General features: G+C 38.5%; 1 protein-coding gene across 6 annotated transcripts in view; it reads left to right on the top strand.

Moving 5' to 3' along the window:
- Nucleotides 1–16,221, top strand: part of LOC135219424 (uncharacterized) — a 913,425-nt gene that overhangs the window by 861,721 nt on the left and 35,483 nt on the right. For all 6 annotated transcript variants that reach the window (XM_064256195.1, XM_064256199.1, XM_064256198.1 and 3 more), the window contains one exon: nt 7,229–7,340. In XM_064256195.1, the coding sequence (XP_064112265.1) occupies nt 7,229–7,340 (112 nt within the window). The remainder of the gene's footprint in view (nt 1–7,228; nt 7,341–16,221) is intronic.

Raw genomic sequence — 16,221 nt, 5'->3', positions numbered from 1 at the left:
GTTTCAGTCGATGTCTTCTCATCTCGCTTCGAGCTTAGAGACATCGGTTCAGTCCATCCTGTCTCTGGCTCAGAGACTTCAAGTCCAGGAGAGTTTGCTGGCCGGTCTTACGCAGTCCGGAGGCACACAGCAGTCCTTCATTGTGCCGGACGCTTCTAAGCTTCTGCCATTCGAGAACAGCAACCCATGGCGGTTGGCTCTGCATGCTCCCTTTTCGGATGGCATGCTGATGATTGAAGGCTGTGGAACCCGTCCCGAGGAAGATTACGAGTTCTTCCCGGTGGACCTCCCAGGCTTTGCTCGGTTAGCTGAGGAAGCATTAGTCAGGGTAGACAGGGTCCCAAAGGAAACTGTAATTTATCCTAGGGACCAGGCACAGTCGGCACGGGTCCACACCATTTCAGAATGGGAGTGCGTCAACACCAGACTGACGCCACACAAGGGTTGCTACACCATGTTCGTAGTGGGGGATAACATCCCGACCCCTTGCACGTCTAAGATCGCGGAGTTAACTCTGCAGGCCGGAATGGAGGAGAAGCCGATGCCTCAGCTTCGAGAGACAGAGCCTACCTCTCTGCTCTTTCCCGGAGATCTGGAGTGCTGGGTGGGGGCTCCAGAAACGTTCACAGTGGGCAAACTCGATCCGGAGTGTGCTTCCACTCAGTTTAGTGAACGACTAACCAGAATCCCGGAGGCCATGGTAAAGGCGGAATTTGAGTCCAGGTGTAGACTGAGTAGGTCGATCAACTCTATTACTACATCGGAGTTGACGGCTTCTGTCTACTCTGGGGAACCTCTATTCCGGGTTCTAACAAAGTCACTTTTACAGACTTTTCAGTGTGACCTTTATGACTTTGTAGTTGCTAGGCGGAACTGCAGGAAGCATGTCTTTGCCGATGCTTCCATTAGACATGAGCCTAATAAGCTCATTAAAGCAGCAATCTGGGGACCTAACCTCTTTCCTGAAGACGTAGTTAACAGCGTCATCAGTAAGGCTGCTAGGGCTAACCAGAACCTTCAGGTCCGCTGGGGTCTTCCCTCCAAAAGGAAGTTCTAAGAGACCTCTGGACCGCAGCCCAAAGGTAGGAAGAGGGTCAGGAAGTATCAGCCCTTCAAGGCCCCTCAGACACAGACGGTGATTCAGGCAGTCCCCGTCTCCCAGATTGGTCAACCTTTGACCTCTAAGGCACGACCACAACAACAATTGGTGTTGCTGCAGAGTCAGCCAATTCAACAGTCCTCGAGTTCGGCTACTTTCGTGACGTCCCCTGCCTTCAACACTTCTTTTGAAGCGCAAGGGGTGTTTCGAGGCTATAACCGACATGCAAGGGGAAGCAGAGCAAGAGGTGCTTACTGGCACAGAGCTGGTTCCAGAGCTCCCTCCAGAGGCAGAGGTTCCAGAGGAGGCAGAGGAAGTAAGACCTCATCCAATCTATGAGCCTCTCCAGGTAGGCAGGAGACTGTACCTCTTCCGGGACCATTGGACCTTCAGTCCGTGGGCCCACAGTATCGTATCAAAAGGTCTGGGGTGGAGATGGATAACAGGGCCTCCTCCACCAGTCAGATTCCACCAAATTCCAACGACAGACCTTCTAGACTATGCCAAAGACCTTCTTCAAAATAAGGCAATAAAGAAAGTCGGACACCTGAAATTTCAAGGATGTTTGTTCACCGTGCTAAAGAAGGACACGGACAAACGAAGAGTGATTCTGGACTCGTCCCGTCTCAACTCATACATTCAATGTGACAAGTTCTGCATGCTAACCGTCTTACAGGTGCGGACCTTACTTCCCCGTGGGGTCATCACCACCTCTATCAATCTTACAGATGCTTATTATCATGTCCCGATAGCGAGAAACTTTTCTCCCTACCTAGGTTTCAAACTAGGAAGACAGGCTTACGGGTTCAGTCATGCCATTCGGGCTCAATATAGTGCCCAGAATATTCACCAAACTAGGAGAGACAGTAGTTCAGGAACTAAGAGCTCAGGGGGTTACGCTTGTAGCTTACCTAGACGACTGGCTCATTTGGGCACCCAACGACAAGGAATGTCGCAGTGCAACAGCCAAAGTAATAAAATTTCTAGAGTATCTGGGATTCTAGATAAACAAGAAAAAGTCCCGTCTCATTCCGGCGTCTCGCTTTCAATGGTTAGGAATTCAGTGGGGTCTAACCGCACACAAACTATCTCTTCCGCCAACCAAGTGCAAAGAGATAGCGAAAGCTAAGAGACAATTTCTCAAGAACAGACGGGCTTCTCATCGTACCCAAGAAAGAGTCTTAGGTTCACTTCAGTTTGCTTCAATAAAAGATCTTTTGTTGAAAGCCAGACTGGAGGACAACAATCGGGTATGGCGGAGAAGAGCCAACAGGAGACTCAGAGACAAAATCTCCTTGATTCCGCTGATACTAAGGAAAAGACTTCGTCCATGGACGACAGTCAAGAGTCTTTCCAAGTCAGTACTGCTCCAATTTCCCCCGCCGTCTCTAGTAGTCCACACGGATGTGCCTCTGAGCGGATGGGGGGGCTATTCTCAGTACAAGAAGGTTCAAGGAACAAGGTCGACAGTATTCCGCCAGTTCCATATCAACATCCTAGAAGCAATGGCCATTTTCCTGACCCTGAAACGACTAGCTCCGGCCAGGAATATCCATATCAGACTAGTCTTGGACAGTGCAGTGATAGTTCACTGCCTAAACAGAGGAGGCTCCAAGTCAAGCCACAAAAATCACGTGATGATAGCAATCTTCTCGTTGGCAATGAAACATCATTGGCACCTGTCAGCTACTCAACTGGCAGGAGTACGGAATGTCATTGCGGATTCACTGTCCAGGACAACTCCACTGGAATCGGAGTGGTCCTTGGACGCAAAGTCATTCAGTTGGATTTGCCTACAAATACCGGGCCTTCAGGTAGACCTGTTCGCCACGGAGTCCAACCACAAACTTCCATGTTATGTGGCTCCCAATTTGGATCCTCTGGCTCATGCCACAGATGCGATGTCCAATAGACTGGAACAATTGGCAGAAGATTTACCTATTTCTGCCAAAAACCTTTTGATGAAAGTTCTACACAAACTCAGATCTTTCAAAGGGCGGATAGCACTGGTAGCACCCAACTGGCCGAAGACCAATTGGTTTCCTCTTCTACTAGAGTTGAAACTCCGTCCTGGACGGATTCCCAACCCAAAGTTGACTCAGGTGGTACAAACTCAGACTGTGACAGCTTCCTCAAGAATTCTGAATGCCTTAACTTTATGGACTTCATGAAGTTTGCGGCACAGAAAGATGCTAATATTGATCCGCTAAACACATTGTTCGTGGAATCAGACAAAAGAGAATCGACACTCCGGCAGTATGATTAGGCAGTGAGGAAGTTAGCCATTTTTCTAAAAGAATCAGATGTTCAGACAATGATACAAATTTGGCAATTTCATTTTTTAGAACTCTGTTCAAAAAAGGCCTAGCTGCTAGTACCATTACTACGACTAAATCCGCCTTGAGGAAGATATTTCAGTCTGGCTTTAATATTGATTTAACAGATTCGTACTTCTTGTCTATCCCTAGAGCATTTGCTCGCCTGAGACCAGTAAACCGGCCTCATACGGTCTCCTGGTTTTTAAATGACGTACTCAAGTTAGCTTTAGATACTGATAATTAATCATGCTCATATATAACCCTTATCAGGAAAACATTATTTTTACTGAGCCTGGCCTCAGGTGCCAGAATATCTGAACTGTCGGCTCTCTCTAGAGAACCAAATAATGTTGATTTCCTCCCGTCAGAAGTTCTGCTTTCTCCGGATCTAAAATTCTTGGCAAAGAATGAAGACCCTCAGAACAGAATGATGGTCTCCGTGGAAGGTTGTCCCTCTTCCACAGGACCCATCATTTTGTCCAGTTATTACGTTAAAATCTTATCTTGATAGAACTTCTAATAGGTTTTCAGGTCCTCTTTTTATTAGAGAGAATGGTGGAACCATTTCCTTGAAGGCCATCAGACAACAAATTCTTTATTTTATTAAACAAGCTAATCCGGATTCAGTTCCTCAGGTCCATGATATCCGAGCAGTGGCTACCTCAGTTAATTATTTTCATCACATGAACTTCGATGATCTCAAAAAGTATACGGGTTGGAAATCTCCAACAGTATTTAAACGCCACTATCTAAAGTCTGTAGAGACCCTTAAATATTCTGCAGTGGCTCCAGGGAACATTGTCTCCCCTGATACAGCCTAAATTATGTATTTTGTAATGTATATTATTAATTATCATTGATTTTGCTATTAATTACCTTTTGGTACTCCCTCTCACCTACCTGCCTCGCTTGTATTCCCTCCCTTTTTGCCTTTTTGTTACGGACTGGATTGCTTATCAACCCACTCCTGTACTTGTACATAGTTCATTATTTCATGTGTTATTATATTTGTTACTACCCCCCTGTTCACTAAACTACACAAACTGGAAACTCTTACCTGTAGTCAGTACTGCCCTCTGTCTGCAATCATGTCATTAGGCTATTAAGATCTCATAAGTACAAAAATATACTATTTATTACCCAAAGCAGTTGATTATAAAATAGGACAAAATGATTAACAAGTCATAATGGCATAAAAGCTAAATCTGCCCATAAAGAAACCAGTAAGTTAACATTCTACCCTCCTAACTAAGAATTCTCTCCCATACCCAAAATGTCAAAAAGTACATCGTATTAGTCCGGTTAGAGATTCCCGTCTCTAAATTAGCCATGGAATAGGACCCATCTGTAATAAAGATAATGAGGCATAAAAGATATATATCACACACATCACTCTTTTCAAAGTATTCACGTAAAGAGAGTATTTCACACTTCTCTCTCTTTTTCAAAGGTAACGGTTTTCTAAGTTTTTATCAAATATGTCCTACCTTTATGATGGGGCTTTGTCTCCCGACACTCGGTGTGTAACACTTCACCTCTTGGCGTTCACCTAAAAGAATGTGACTTTCGTAAGTGCCCTGGACTATTAGGCCTGTAACGCGCATACGAACGAACATACATGCCTCACGACTGGGTGAGTGATCTCTTGGTTAAACTGCTTGCGTATTCAAATTCCTTTCTCACGTAAGCTGCCCCTTACAGTTCAGCCTGTCTCCAAGCGAGAAGGGATATGTCACTTCACTTAACATTACATTGGCACTTTAAACATATTATTAATCATTGCCCCCCTTTTCATCTGACATATTCATTACCTGTGCTGTTTTTCCTGGTGACGGTATGAACTTAGTCAAAGTATCTGTGATAGTGGCTTCCACTCGCCCCTGATCCTATACTGACACCCTATGAGGGTGATTGATCCAGAGGTAGTAACTCTGGCATTCCATATGGCTTTTTTCTCTGGTATATTTAGCATTTATTTATACCTAGAAATAAGTGCTATAGGTACATTTCACTGGGTGACACAGGTCTTCACCCAGAAATAGATTTTTCCTTTGTCAAAATCCCTTTTCTATTGGCCTTAGCTTATTTGAAGAGAGTGGGAGAACTTAAAGGTCTGTCTTTTGATGTAAAACATACCAGGGGTTGGGGTCTGTAGCCTTAGAATTTTTTCCAGAATTCGTGGCTAAGACCCAAAATCCCTTTGTTTATGATGAAAGATTTGATTCCTTTTCTATCCCTTCACTGGGAGATGACAATGATCCATATGAATTTCTTCTTTGTCCCACAAGGGCACTTTTGGAAGTACAGGCCAAACAAGAAAGAAGTGTCCAAGAACACCATCTCCTTTTGGCTGCTTGAGGTAATTAGACATGCCTGTACATCATCTTCGGCCCCTAATGCCAATACTACAGTGCATGCAAGAGCACATGACTTTAGGGTTTTAGGCCCCTCCTTGAAATTCAAAAAGAATTGGTCTGTTTAGAGGATCTAGAAGGCTGGTTCTTGGCTGGTCTTTTCCCTTTCTCTGCCAGCGGGCAGTGAGAAGATGATCCATCATAAGCTGGAACTGGCTAGAAGCAGGTGAGTGAGCATACTTACTGTTAGTTTTTAATATCCTACATGATATAACCTATCAGTAGCAAGTCCATTGTCTCTCTAGCAAGGAGAGAGAGGAATGATAACAAACCAGATTAGGTGGCTACCTTAGTTTGTTATCTGAACAGATATAGATCTTTTAACTTCCTCACATGCAATGAATCTCTGTCGTATTTTAGCCCAATGGTCTGACTGTTGGATACACATATATTCCACAGATCAGAGGCTTGTCCACTTCCTTTGCATCCACCCATCCAGGAAGTGAGACCAGGTGTGCTGAACTTCCGGTCTGTTTAAAACTTTCTTTCCTCCCACCTAAAGTCTATCCATATGTTAAGACCCAGGTTTGTTCCACATATGAACAAATGAGAAATTTATAATTTTGTATTTTTCGTAGCTAACAAACCTGCGGTCTTGACATAGACTGCCCACCTCTAGCCACTCTTCAAATTTTGTTCCTAGGCTGGAAGAAACCCTACTACGTCACGGGGTTCAAAGCAGGTCAACAATCAACGCCTCATGAATACCAACATGAACCCCGATGCCACCAATACCTTGCATCACAATTTTCATTGTTTTTACCAGTTTCCAGCTGGCACCAGAAGATTTATCCTGATGTTAAAACGGCAGGTTTGCTAGCTATGAAAAATATTATAAATTGTCATTTTTGCTCAATTGTTCAGCTAGCACTGCTGTCTTGAGATTGGGCTGAGATACTTGCAGTAAGAATGGTCGTTTTGAGGCATCACTTTTAAAGACTTCCTTCCTGTTTTGACACTCGAATTTTTATAGTGGTGTTTTTGGAGAAACAGTTATCTTGTGATCTTCAGACATTTATATGCAACCCTCTTATGTACTTTTGTTATTTTCATTCATATTTTAGCCTCACCAAAATTTTACATACACATCTGCAGTTCAGGATTAATAATAGATATTTTTCATAAAATTTTACAGGAGTTTTCTGTTGCTTCTGATTAACATGGTCACTAACTACAAATTAAAGCATTATTTGATTAATGATTTATAGTTGCATTATATTTCTTATTTGTTAAATAATACTTGAAACTGGTTAGCTTACTGAATTTGCAGTGAATTTGGATGCAGTTGATTTTATACTACAGTGTAAAGTAATACTATGTACTTACTTCATGATTGCTTTCTATTTATGAGGCTTTAATTGCTGCTTTTATTTTGTAACTTACTGTGTTAATGACAGTGAGCAGTGCCAACAGTGCAGTGATGGGGGCACGACACCAAACCCAGGGGCAGACTCCCCCACCCTCTGTTTATACCCCGTTATCCGTTCCTCAGCAGCAACCACCACACAGGTATTTGATATAATTTTTCTAGTTTTTATACTATAGCAGTATATAGTTTTGCTATGCAATAAGATGTACCATACTACTATGCATTTCAGGGACCACGAGTCATCATTTTTCTCAAATATCTTTCATACTAATATTTGATCAAAATGGTACTTTAACACAGTGTGTAAGACACCTCGCCCTAATTTTTGGTAATATAGTTCATTGTCAAATGGTGTTAGTTACGGCGTTTTCTGTTGACTTACAAGGTGTTGCCGAGCATTGACACACTTATGCTTTCGAACATGCTTCACTCCCATCCTGTTCCTCCCTGCATCACTCACCCTTTCCCTCCTCATCCTTCCCTCAAACAACTTTTCTGGCCTTCCCGTCTCCTACCCCCGCCCCTTTCCTGCCTATTATATCATATCAAGTAAACTTGAATGTAGTAAATATGTTAGTTTTTGTGGAATCTGTGTTCAATTGATTATTGCTATTGTATTTTCTTAATTTATATATAAATGGGAGTAGGCTAAAGAGCGTATGACGTATGACCGTCATCCTGTTCACCAAGGTCTCCTCACTTCCCCCAGATCCCCCAAATAGGAGGAGCTTTGTCTACTTCCTTAATGCTCAGTAGGTGAATTGCCGTAAAGGAAATAAAATAGAAAATGGGTACAATTTGGGGGAAACTACTATCATAATATCATTGTATATCTATATTTCTCTATTCATATCACACTACAATCTAGTTTCTACTAATCTAACGACAGTAATAAGGATGTAATTCTTGTACCGTACTGAGTTTAGTGTTTGTTTGTGTGGTGTTTTTACGTTACATAGAACCAGTAGTTATTCAGCAACGGGACCAACGGCTTTACATGACTTCCGAACCACGTCGAGAGTGAATTTCTATCACCAGAAATACACATCTCTCACTCCTCAATGGAATGCCCGAGAATCGAACTCGTGTCCACCAAGGTGGCACTCCAACACCATACCGACCACGCCACTGAGGCGCTTACTGAGTTTAGTGAATGAGTTGAGTTTCATGCATCTTGAATTATATTACTTATCGTTAATGTAAGTGTTACCTATCACCCTATTATCAGGCATTTAATTTTTTTTTTTTTTGTAAAGAAGATATCCAGTTTTTGCCTCATTCAAAATCAGTTAAGAAATCAATTTTCTTATGTCTTTCACAGGTTTGTATCTATTTTGCAGCATCACAAACTGTCATAATTGGAGAGTTGCTGGTTTTTTATTCCTTGACAGCAAGACACCAAAAATGCTGGTGATATAGTATATTTATCAACAGATTTCATCACTTGTATAATCTGAATATCCCTCTTACGCCGAAGGGGTATAATAAAAATTGTCTCCCGTATGCCGGGGGGGGTCTCGGAGTGAGAGCGGAAGCGGGAAAAATATTTTTTTCAAAAAATCACAGCGCGCTTAGTTTTCAAGACTAAGAGTTCATTTTTGGCTCCATTTTTGTCATTGCCTGAAGTTTAGTATGCAACCATCAGAAATGAAAAAAATATCATTATCATATATAAATAATGCGATATATGGTAGCGCAAAAACAAAATTTCATATATAATTGTATTCAAATCGCGCTGTGAGCAAAACGGTTAAAGCTAACGAGTTAGATTTTTTATTGTTGTATTGTACACTAAATTGCGATCATTTTGGTATATAACACATTGTAAAACGATCAAAGCAACACAGAGAAAATATTATCACAATATGATGCATGAATTCGTAACGTGCGGACGTAAAAAAATGTTTTGTTCAAAAATTCACCATAAATCTAAATATTGTTCTAGAGACTTCCAATTTATTTCAAAATGAAGACAAATAATTGAATATTACTATACTGTAAGAGTTTTAGCTTACAATTGCAGTTTTCGACCATATGGACGAGTTAAAGTTGACCGAATGTCGAAATTTTTATATATATTTTTTTATATCCAAATATTTCAAAAATAGGAAAGCGACAACCTTCAATTATTTGTTGTTGTATTTTACATGAAATTGCGCACATTTCATATATAAAATTATGAAACGCCTAATATGAAACGGAGCAAATATTACGAGAATGCGACGTACGCATTTCGGAGATTTGTGGCGGAGAATCCGCGCGCGGAGGGAAGGAAAGTTTTTTTTTTAAATTCACCATAAATTTAAATATTGTGCTAGAGACTTCAAATTCTTTTCAAAATGAAGATAAACGACTGAATATTACTAGACTGTAAGAGTTTTAGCTTACATTGCGTTTTTTGACCATTTCGGTAGAGTCAAAGTTGACCGAACGTGGTTTTTTTTCAATTTATCGTGATTTATATGCAAATATTTACAAAATGAGAAAAGCTACAACCTTCATTTATTTATTGTTGTATTCTACATGAAAGTCCGCACATTTTCATATATAAAACTTTATGTAACGGCTAATTTAACATGGTGCAAACATTACGACAATCGGACGAAAAAATTTTGATTTTTTTCGGAAGTTACCGCGCCGACGTAAGGAAAATTTTTTTTTTTTCATAAATTCACCATAAATCGAAATATTGTGCTAGAGACTTCCAATTTGTTGCAAAATGAAGGTAAATGATTGAATATTACTAGAATATAAGAGTTTTAGCATACAATTGCGTTTTTCGACCATTTCGGTAGAGTCAAAGTTGACCAAAGGTTGAAATTTTGGCACTTATCACTATTTATATGAAAATATTTCAAAACTGATAAAAGCTACAATCATGAGTATTTTTTTGTTGTATTCTACATGAAATTGTGCACATTTTCATATATAATGCTCCATGTAACGGCTAATTTAAAATGGTGCAAAAATTATGTCAAAGTGACGAAATAATTTCTGAGATATGTCACTGATACTTTTTAGTGCGATAAGAAAGAAATTCGCGCTTGCGCGCCTGCGTAACGATTGTAAACAAAACAACGCCTTGATCCGTGAGCTCCCAGCATCCCCCAAGGCGCGTGATTCAAAAGTTTTTGCCTGGTAGGCCTACAAGTATTTTTCTGCGAATTTTTAAAAAAACTTTTTTTATCAATGTACCATACGTCCAATCGGCACCCGACAGACAATTTATGTCGACGTTTAATACGTCCAATCGGCGTATGAGGGATATACTTGTTGCTTATGAATTTGAATGATCTTGAATGAGTACATAAAAAGGAAAATGACTATATCTTGTTTGCTTCTAAACAATTTCCCAAGTGATATTTTGTTTCATTTATAGACTATATTTATGCCGATATTTTTAGCCATCAATGCAACACATATGACATTGCAGTGATATATATACACAGTAACTGTTGAGGAATCCTCAAGTCTACCTTAGTTCACAAGTGCATCTTAAAGAAAATGGAGATGTTTACTTTATTATTACCCCGTGACAATCAGGTAACCTAAATTAAATCACATAATTTAACCTACAACCCAGTATATAATTAACACTACTATTTAGAGTGGTAAAGGAATTATGAAATCAGTCGAAAAGAGATGAAAACAATTGAGAATATCACAGGACTTTTCTTCATAGTCTTTGTCACTATTAAGGAAGAATCATCCTCATTATCACTGTCGATGTTGATAATTACACGATCTACAGGTTTGTGGTTGTTACCTGTGGACAGTCTCGCTTACCTATTGAGATTGATCCTTAATCTCTTGATGGCTTTCTCCATTTTTTATATGGTTTGGAGTCGTATTGCAAATGCATTTCAGCAACGATGCGGACAAAGTTACATGGCGGCCATGACAGCGATGAAAAATCCGTTTTCATCAATTACGCAGTAAATATTTATAGTGCGAGTGCTGAAGCCAACAGACAACCCCTTAGCATTACAGTATTACCTGACACGCCAAGGATACTATAAACAGAATACATTGGGAAAAATTAACAATTATTATGATCATTATGTCAAGCCTCCCTATCCTCTTCATTATGAACTCTCCAATTATCTGCTGGTACTGAAAAATGTCATATTGTAAATTACATTGGGGGAGAAATTAGAAAAACATTGATAAAGAGTAAGAGAAAGGGAGGGAAGGGGTGGGGGATAGCAGATGGTCAGATCTGTAAATGACTCCTGCTTACTCTTACGACTTTGCCTTTAAAAGTCAAGAGTAAATGCCTTAACTAACACCATTTGACAATGAACTATATTACCAAAAATGAGGGTGAGGTGTCTTGTACACTTGTTACAAGTGCCATTTCGATCAAATAATTAGTTGGAAAGATATTTGAGAAAAAAGATGACTGGCAGTTCCCTGAAATGCATAGTAGTTACAAATGCGTACCTTATTTTCATTCATGCCTACCTACCCATGTGGTTTGGTGTACAAATTGACTGCCAAATAGCTTTTTGAACCATTAAAAGAATTAGTAATAGGTAAAACCTTCCCTAGCTAAGGAAATCCCAATCTCCCATTTCCAGCGTCAATTTCACTTTGTGTACACATGATTACTCTTCCAACATTGTCCTCACATTTTCATTTAATAATTTGAGATACGTATTTATGCCAGCATCATTCATCATTTTGATTTTGTTATTGTGATCAATAAAATTGCTATCTACTAAATGACAATGTATTTAGTTATTTGACAGTGTTGGTGTCTTCACTTTTCTAATACAATAGCAGTGCTATATGTATTCATATGTATGTAGTATATATATTTTTATATAAAATCCACATAAGAAGGTGAGTGAAAGCCGGGACTTGGAACAAATACTTTCGTAGTTTATTCCACATTTTCAAGTTCACACTGAGTACAAACATAGTTTACAGAGCTTTATATACAAAATTGAGTGGTGGTGAGTGAAGTTACAATTTCTTGATTCAGGCAGCATGTTCTCCAAACAGAAAGGACAGGGAAAGAGGATCAAAGGATAAAGCAGGGTGGAGGTTGAATATTCTTGGTGGCCATGATTTGAATCAATACAGTTTCCAGAACATTTCATTTCTGATAATTGTTGGCCTTGCAGATTATAGACTAATTATTTTATGGCATGGCCTGTCTCAAGCCAATGATCTGAAATGCCATTTGTTGTTAGCCCTCTTGAAAGAGGATATTTTTGTTGGGAACATATCTTTTTTTAATCCTTTCGATGTTTGGCCAATATAGATCTTGTTACAATCCTTACAAAGGGGACTGTATACAATAGTTTGAATTGGACAGACTATTCTTAATTACATATGCCATAAAGTATTGTAATATTTAAATACTAAATTAATAAGTAGTTTTTATAATCGGTATTGCAGATATGAAATTGGGATGGAAAGGTAGACAAAGAATATTTTTCTTAAGTTCTGTATTAACTCTGGTTGGACTGTTATATATCTTCTTTGCCTTATTCTTACACAATTCCAAAAAATAGAAAGCAATCATACAAAATAAGTTTAAACTTGAACAACTTCCAGAGAGAGAGAGAGAGAGAGAGAGAGAGAGAGAGAGAGAGAGAGAGAGAGAGAGAGAGAGATAGGGCAGGTGAGTGAAGAAAGGAAGGGGAGTTGTAGGGAGAGGGTAGGCAGAGCTTTTTTATACTGTTGTGTTCGTATCCATTTCTGGCTAATCGAGTTTTTGCCTCTTAGTACACGGACAAGTGTCTTTATTCTTTACAGTTAAAGATTCATGATACACTTATAAATTATGGCACTGGATGTAATACCCCTTACTTACATGATTCAAGTTGCACAAATTCACAATAGCGCAAACTTTTTATTGGAACCTAACTAATTATCATACGCGAGTTCTTCACAATAGCGCGAACATTTTCAAACTTCCAGAAACACTGCAAAAAACCTGCAAAAGTGTTTGTTTGCTTTATTATGTAAATTTTTAAGTTTTAAATCTTTTCTGTATTAAATCTTTATTAAAAATGTATTATTTTTATTTTTGTACATGCATAAATATGATACAAAGGTAAATACAGCACCTACAGTTAGTGCATATACATAGGTACTTTTGCAAGATGAAATACCCATTCACAAAGTTACTTCACTTTTCAAAGATGATATCCCTTCAGAAAATTTAATTTTTGAAGTACATATACTAGCATACTACAATTAGTAAAGTTTTTATGCTTTTAAGTGTAAAGTCAGTATGGAGGTTCTGTGTATGCTATTTATATTTTTTAAAATATATGCAAAGGCAGTACGTAATTCAGTGTTTGTCACTATTTAAGACCATAATCAACTATTAAAACATATCAGAAACGTAACAGAATTGTCGTTCTGTGAAAATTACTATCTTAACCTCACAGAAAAGTGGTGGTACAATCTGTACGTACTATGTTACGTAGTTACAGCACATACAGTTAATGTACTTTCAGAAGATGTGATCCCATTTGCACTTTTTAAGGATGATACCCCTCCAGAGTTTTACCTCACAAGGCGTACATATTTCTCTCTCCCTCTCAGTTAGCCCTCACACTGGTACATGATTTTAAATTGATTGAATTTTACCTTCACCCTCTGCAAACATTATGTATGTACATACATATTTTCTTGATTTCGTTGAATTGTGTACCTTAGTTATAACAGACTTATGAAGTTTACCTAGTGATGCAAAGAAAAATTCTTTTACTCTGAGGGAAAGAGAAAATGGCATCCCATGAATTAGGAGCAACGTTAGTATACGTATGAAAATGGATATGTATGTATGTAGTGCGTAGTTACTGTAACTATATTACACCAACTAGTTATTTATTATTTAATGGTAATGTATTAAACTAACTTTTAAATCAAATTACAGTAACTATAATTTCATTTAAAAGTTAGCCTAATAGTACTTAATGAGCATGATAAGGACCATATTTAGTGTTCAAACTCTAGAGGCAAGCATTTACTATCATTTTTAGAGACGTGCCAAACTTACATGAAACTTCCCCTTACGCAAGGGGGTCTGGAACCTAACCTCGCGTAAGTTCTGGGTATTACTGTATAGCAAAATCTCGTACTGATAAAAGTGTTCATTACAGTTATTGCCCAAAAGCGTGCTAGCGCACACTGCGAAACCCATAGTAGATGCCCTATATCCAGTTGTTACTTTCCTTGATTGTCTTTCATTCCTGACCAAAAAGTTACACAGGAGGCAATTTCATGAAATGAGGATTATTTAAGATGTAGTCAAAGAAAATCACAGATCTACAATGGATTAAGGGCACTACACCAGTCAACAGTGATCTTCAGTAGATAATAAAATTAAAGAGAAAAGACTTTTCTGTATAATAAAGTGGATATAAGAGACAAAATTTGTATGACTGCATACAAAATGTTAATAATTTCCACATTCTATGGAGACCCTCATTTTTATTGTTGCAAATTATCCCTCCCAACCCACTCTCAATTGATATGCATCATGCATGCAGGGTTCAAGAATGAGAGCATTTTGGCAAGTGAGAATGATTGTTATCTAGCAAGGAGGTCAGACCCATTACTAAAGCACTTGGTTTAAAAAGCTGTTTGTAAGTCAGTTTGAAATATAAAGCCATAAAAGGTTAAATTTGTTTCAATAGACAGGGCAGATTATTTTGTTAAATATTGTATTTTTTACATATCCATTCTAAAAACTATGAATGCTGAAGCTTTAACATAGAAATTAGCAAATACCTTAGAGAAGATTGAAAATTAAGTATCTGTATCACCTCAAAAATTTAATCACCACTTACTTTTCATTTGCTTAATTAGAATATTTTACCTAGCAGATGAAGATAGCAAATTTCCACAATGGAGGCACAGGGACAGCTTTAGTGTTTGTGGTACTTACAGGAATACTATAATAAATGGAAAAAAAAAACAAAAGGTAGCAACATAAGTTTCCATGAATGATGAAAGTAGATTTGAACTGGTTACATGGCAAAAGAGATCATATGCAGGCATACTGGAGGAAGGATGAGGTATTCAGTAAAACATTGTATGGAGAAAAGAGAGTTTTTAATAAAACAGAAGGAAGAATGTTAACAAAACTTTAGTGAAACAAGTTCTTCAAGAAAGCATGTAAAATGGAAAATGTTGCTGAACAAATGGATCTCAGAATTAAAGGTTTTAATGTAGTTACTGTTTCAGGTTAATACAGTCCTTGGCCAATAGAGTGATTACTTTGAAGCTTTGTGGAATATGGAATATAGAAGAGGTAGTGCAGAGTGATGGATGAGTCAAAAACATGAGTGTGAGTTTGAAAATACTTGTGGAAGTGATTTATATGGATGTACAACTTTCTAAGAGGTTAAAGAATGGAAAGCTATTAAGAGTCGATGAGATTACAAGTGAGATGGTTTGGTACAGTGGGGATAGTTTGGTTGAGTGGCTGATCAAGGTTTTTAAGGTGTATCTGTAAAGGGTCTGAAGGAATAGTTCAGAGTTCAGAGGATTATTTTGCCATACAAGTAATAAATATGGTGACTGTATGAATTATAAGGTCAATACATCACCTAGAACACCAGGGAAGGTGTATACTACAAAGTAAGATTTTGACAAAATATGGTGACAGAATGACTAAGAGGGTAAAAGGGTGTGTGGATCAGTTGTTTGGTAAAGAAAATAATTATGTTAGGAGTTTACAAGTATGTAAAGTACCCTGGAAAACCTTAAATACTTTTGATAGAGAGGATGCGTGAAGGGAGCTGAGAATGTGCTAATGTTTTTATGATGGAAGTGAAGCTTTAAAATATGGAGGCAGTAGAGTGACTGGTTTGTGTAAAAGTTGGTTTTGAGGCTGAGGTGTGCTATGTCTCTATGGCTGTTCAGCTATGTTAATGGATGTAGTTTTGTGAGTCATGATCGTAGTGTGGAAAGATTGATGTCTGCAGATGTTACGGTAGTAACAGGGATAGGAAAGAGAAGCTGCTGAAACTGAGTACAGTGTAGATGGTTGGT

Source organism: Macrobrachium nipponense, chromosome 1 (assembly GCF_015104395.2).
Source record: "Macrobrachium nipponense isolate FS-2020 chromosome 1, ASM1510439v2, whole genome shotgun sequence".
Classification (NCBI taxonomy): domain Eukaryota; kingdom Metazoa; phylum Arthropoda; class Malacostraca; order Decapoda; family Palaemonidae; genus Macrobrachium; species Macrobrachium nipponense.
Note: the sequence above shows the minus strand (reverse complement) of the source record. Positions and strands in the feature narration are given on the sequence as shown.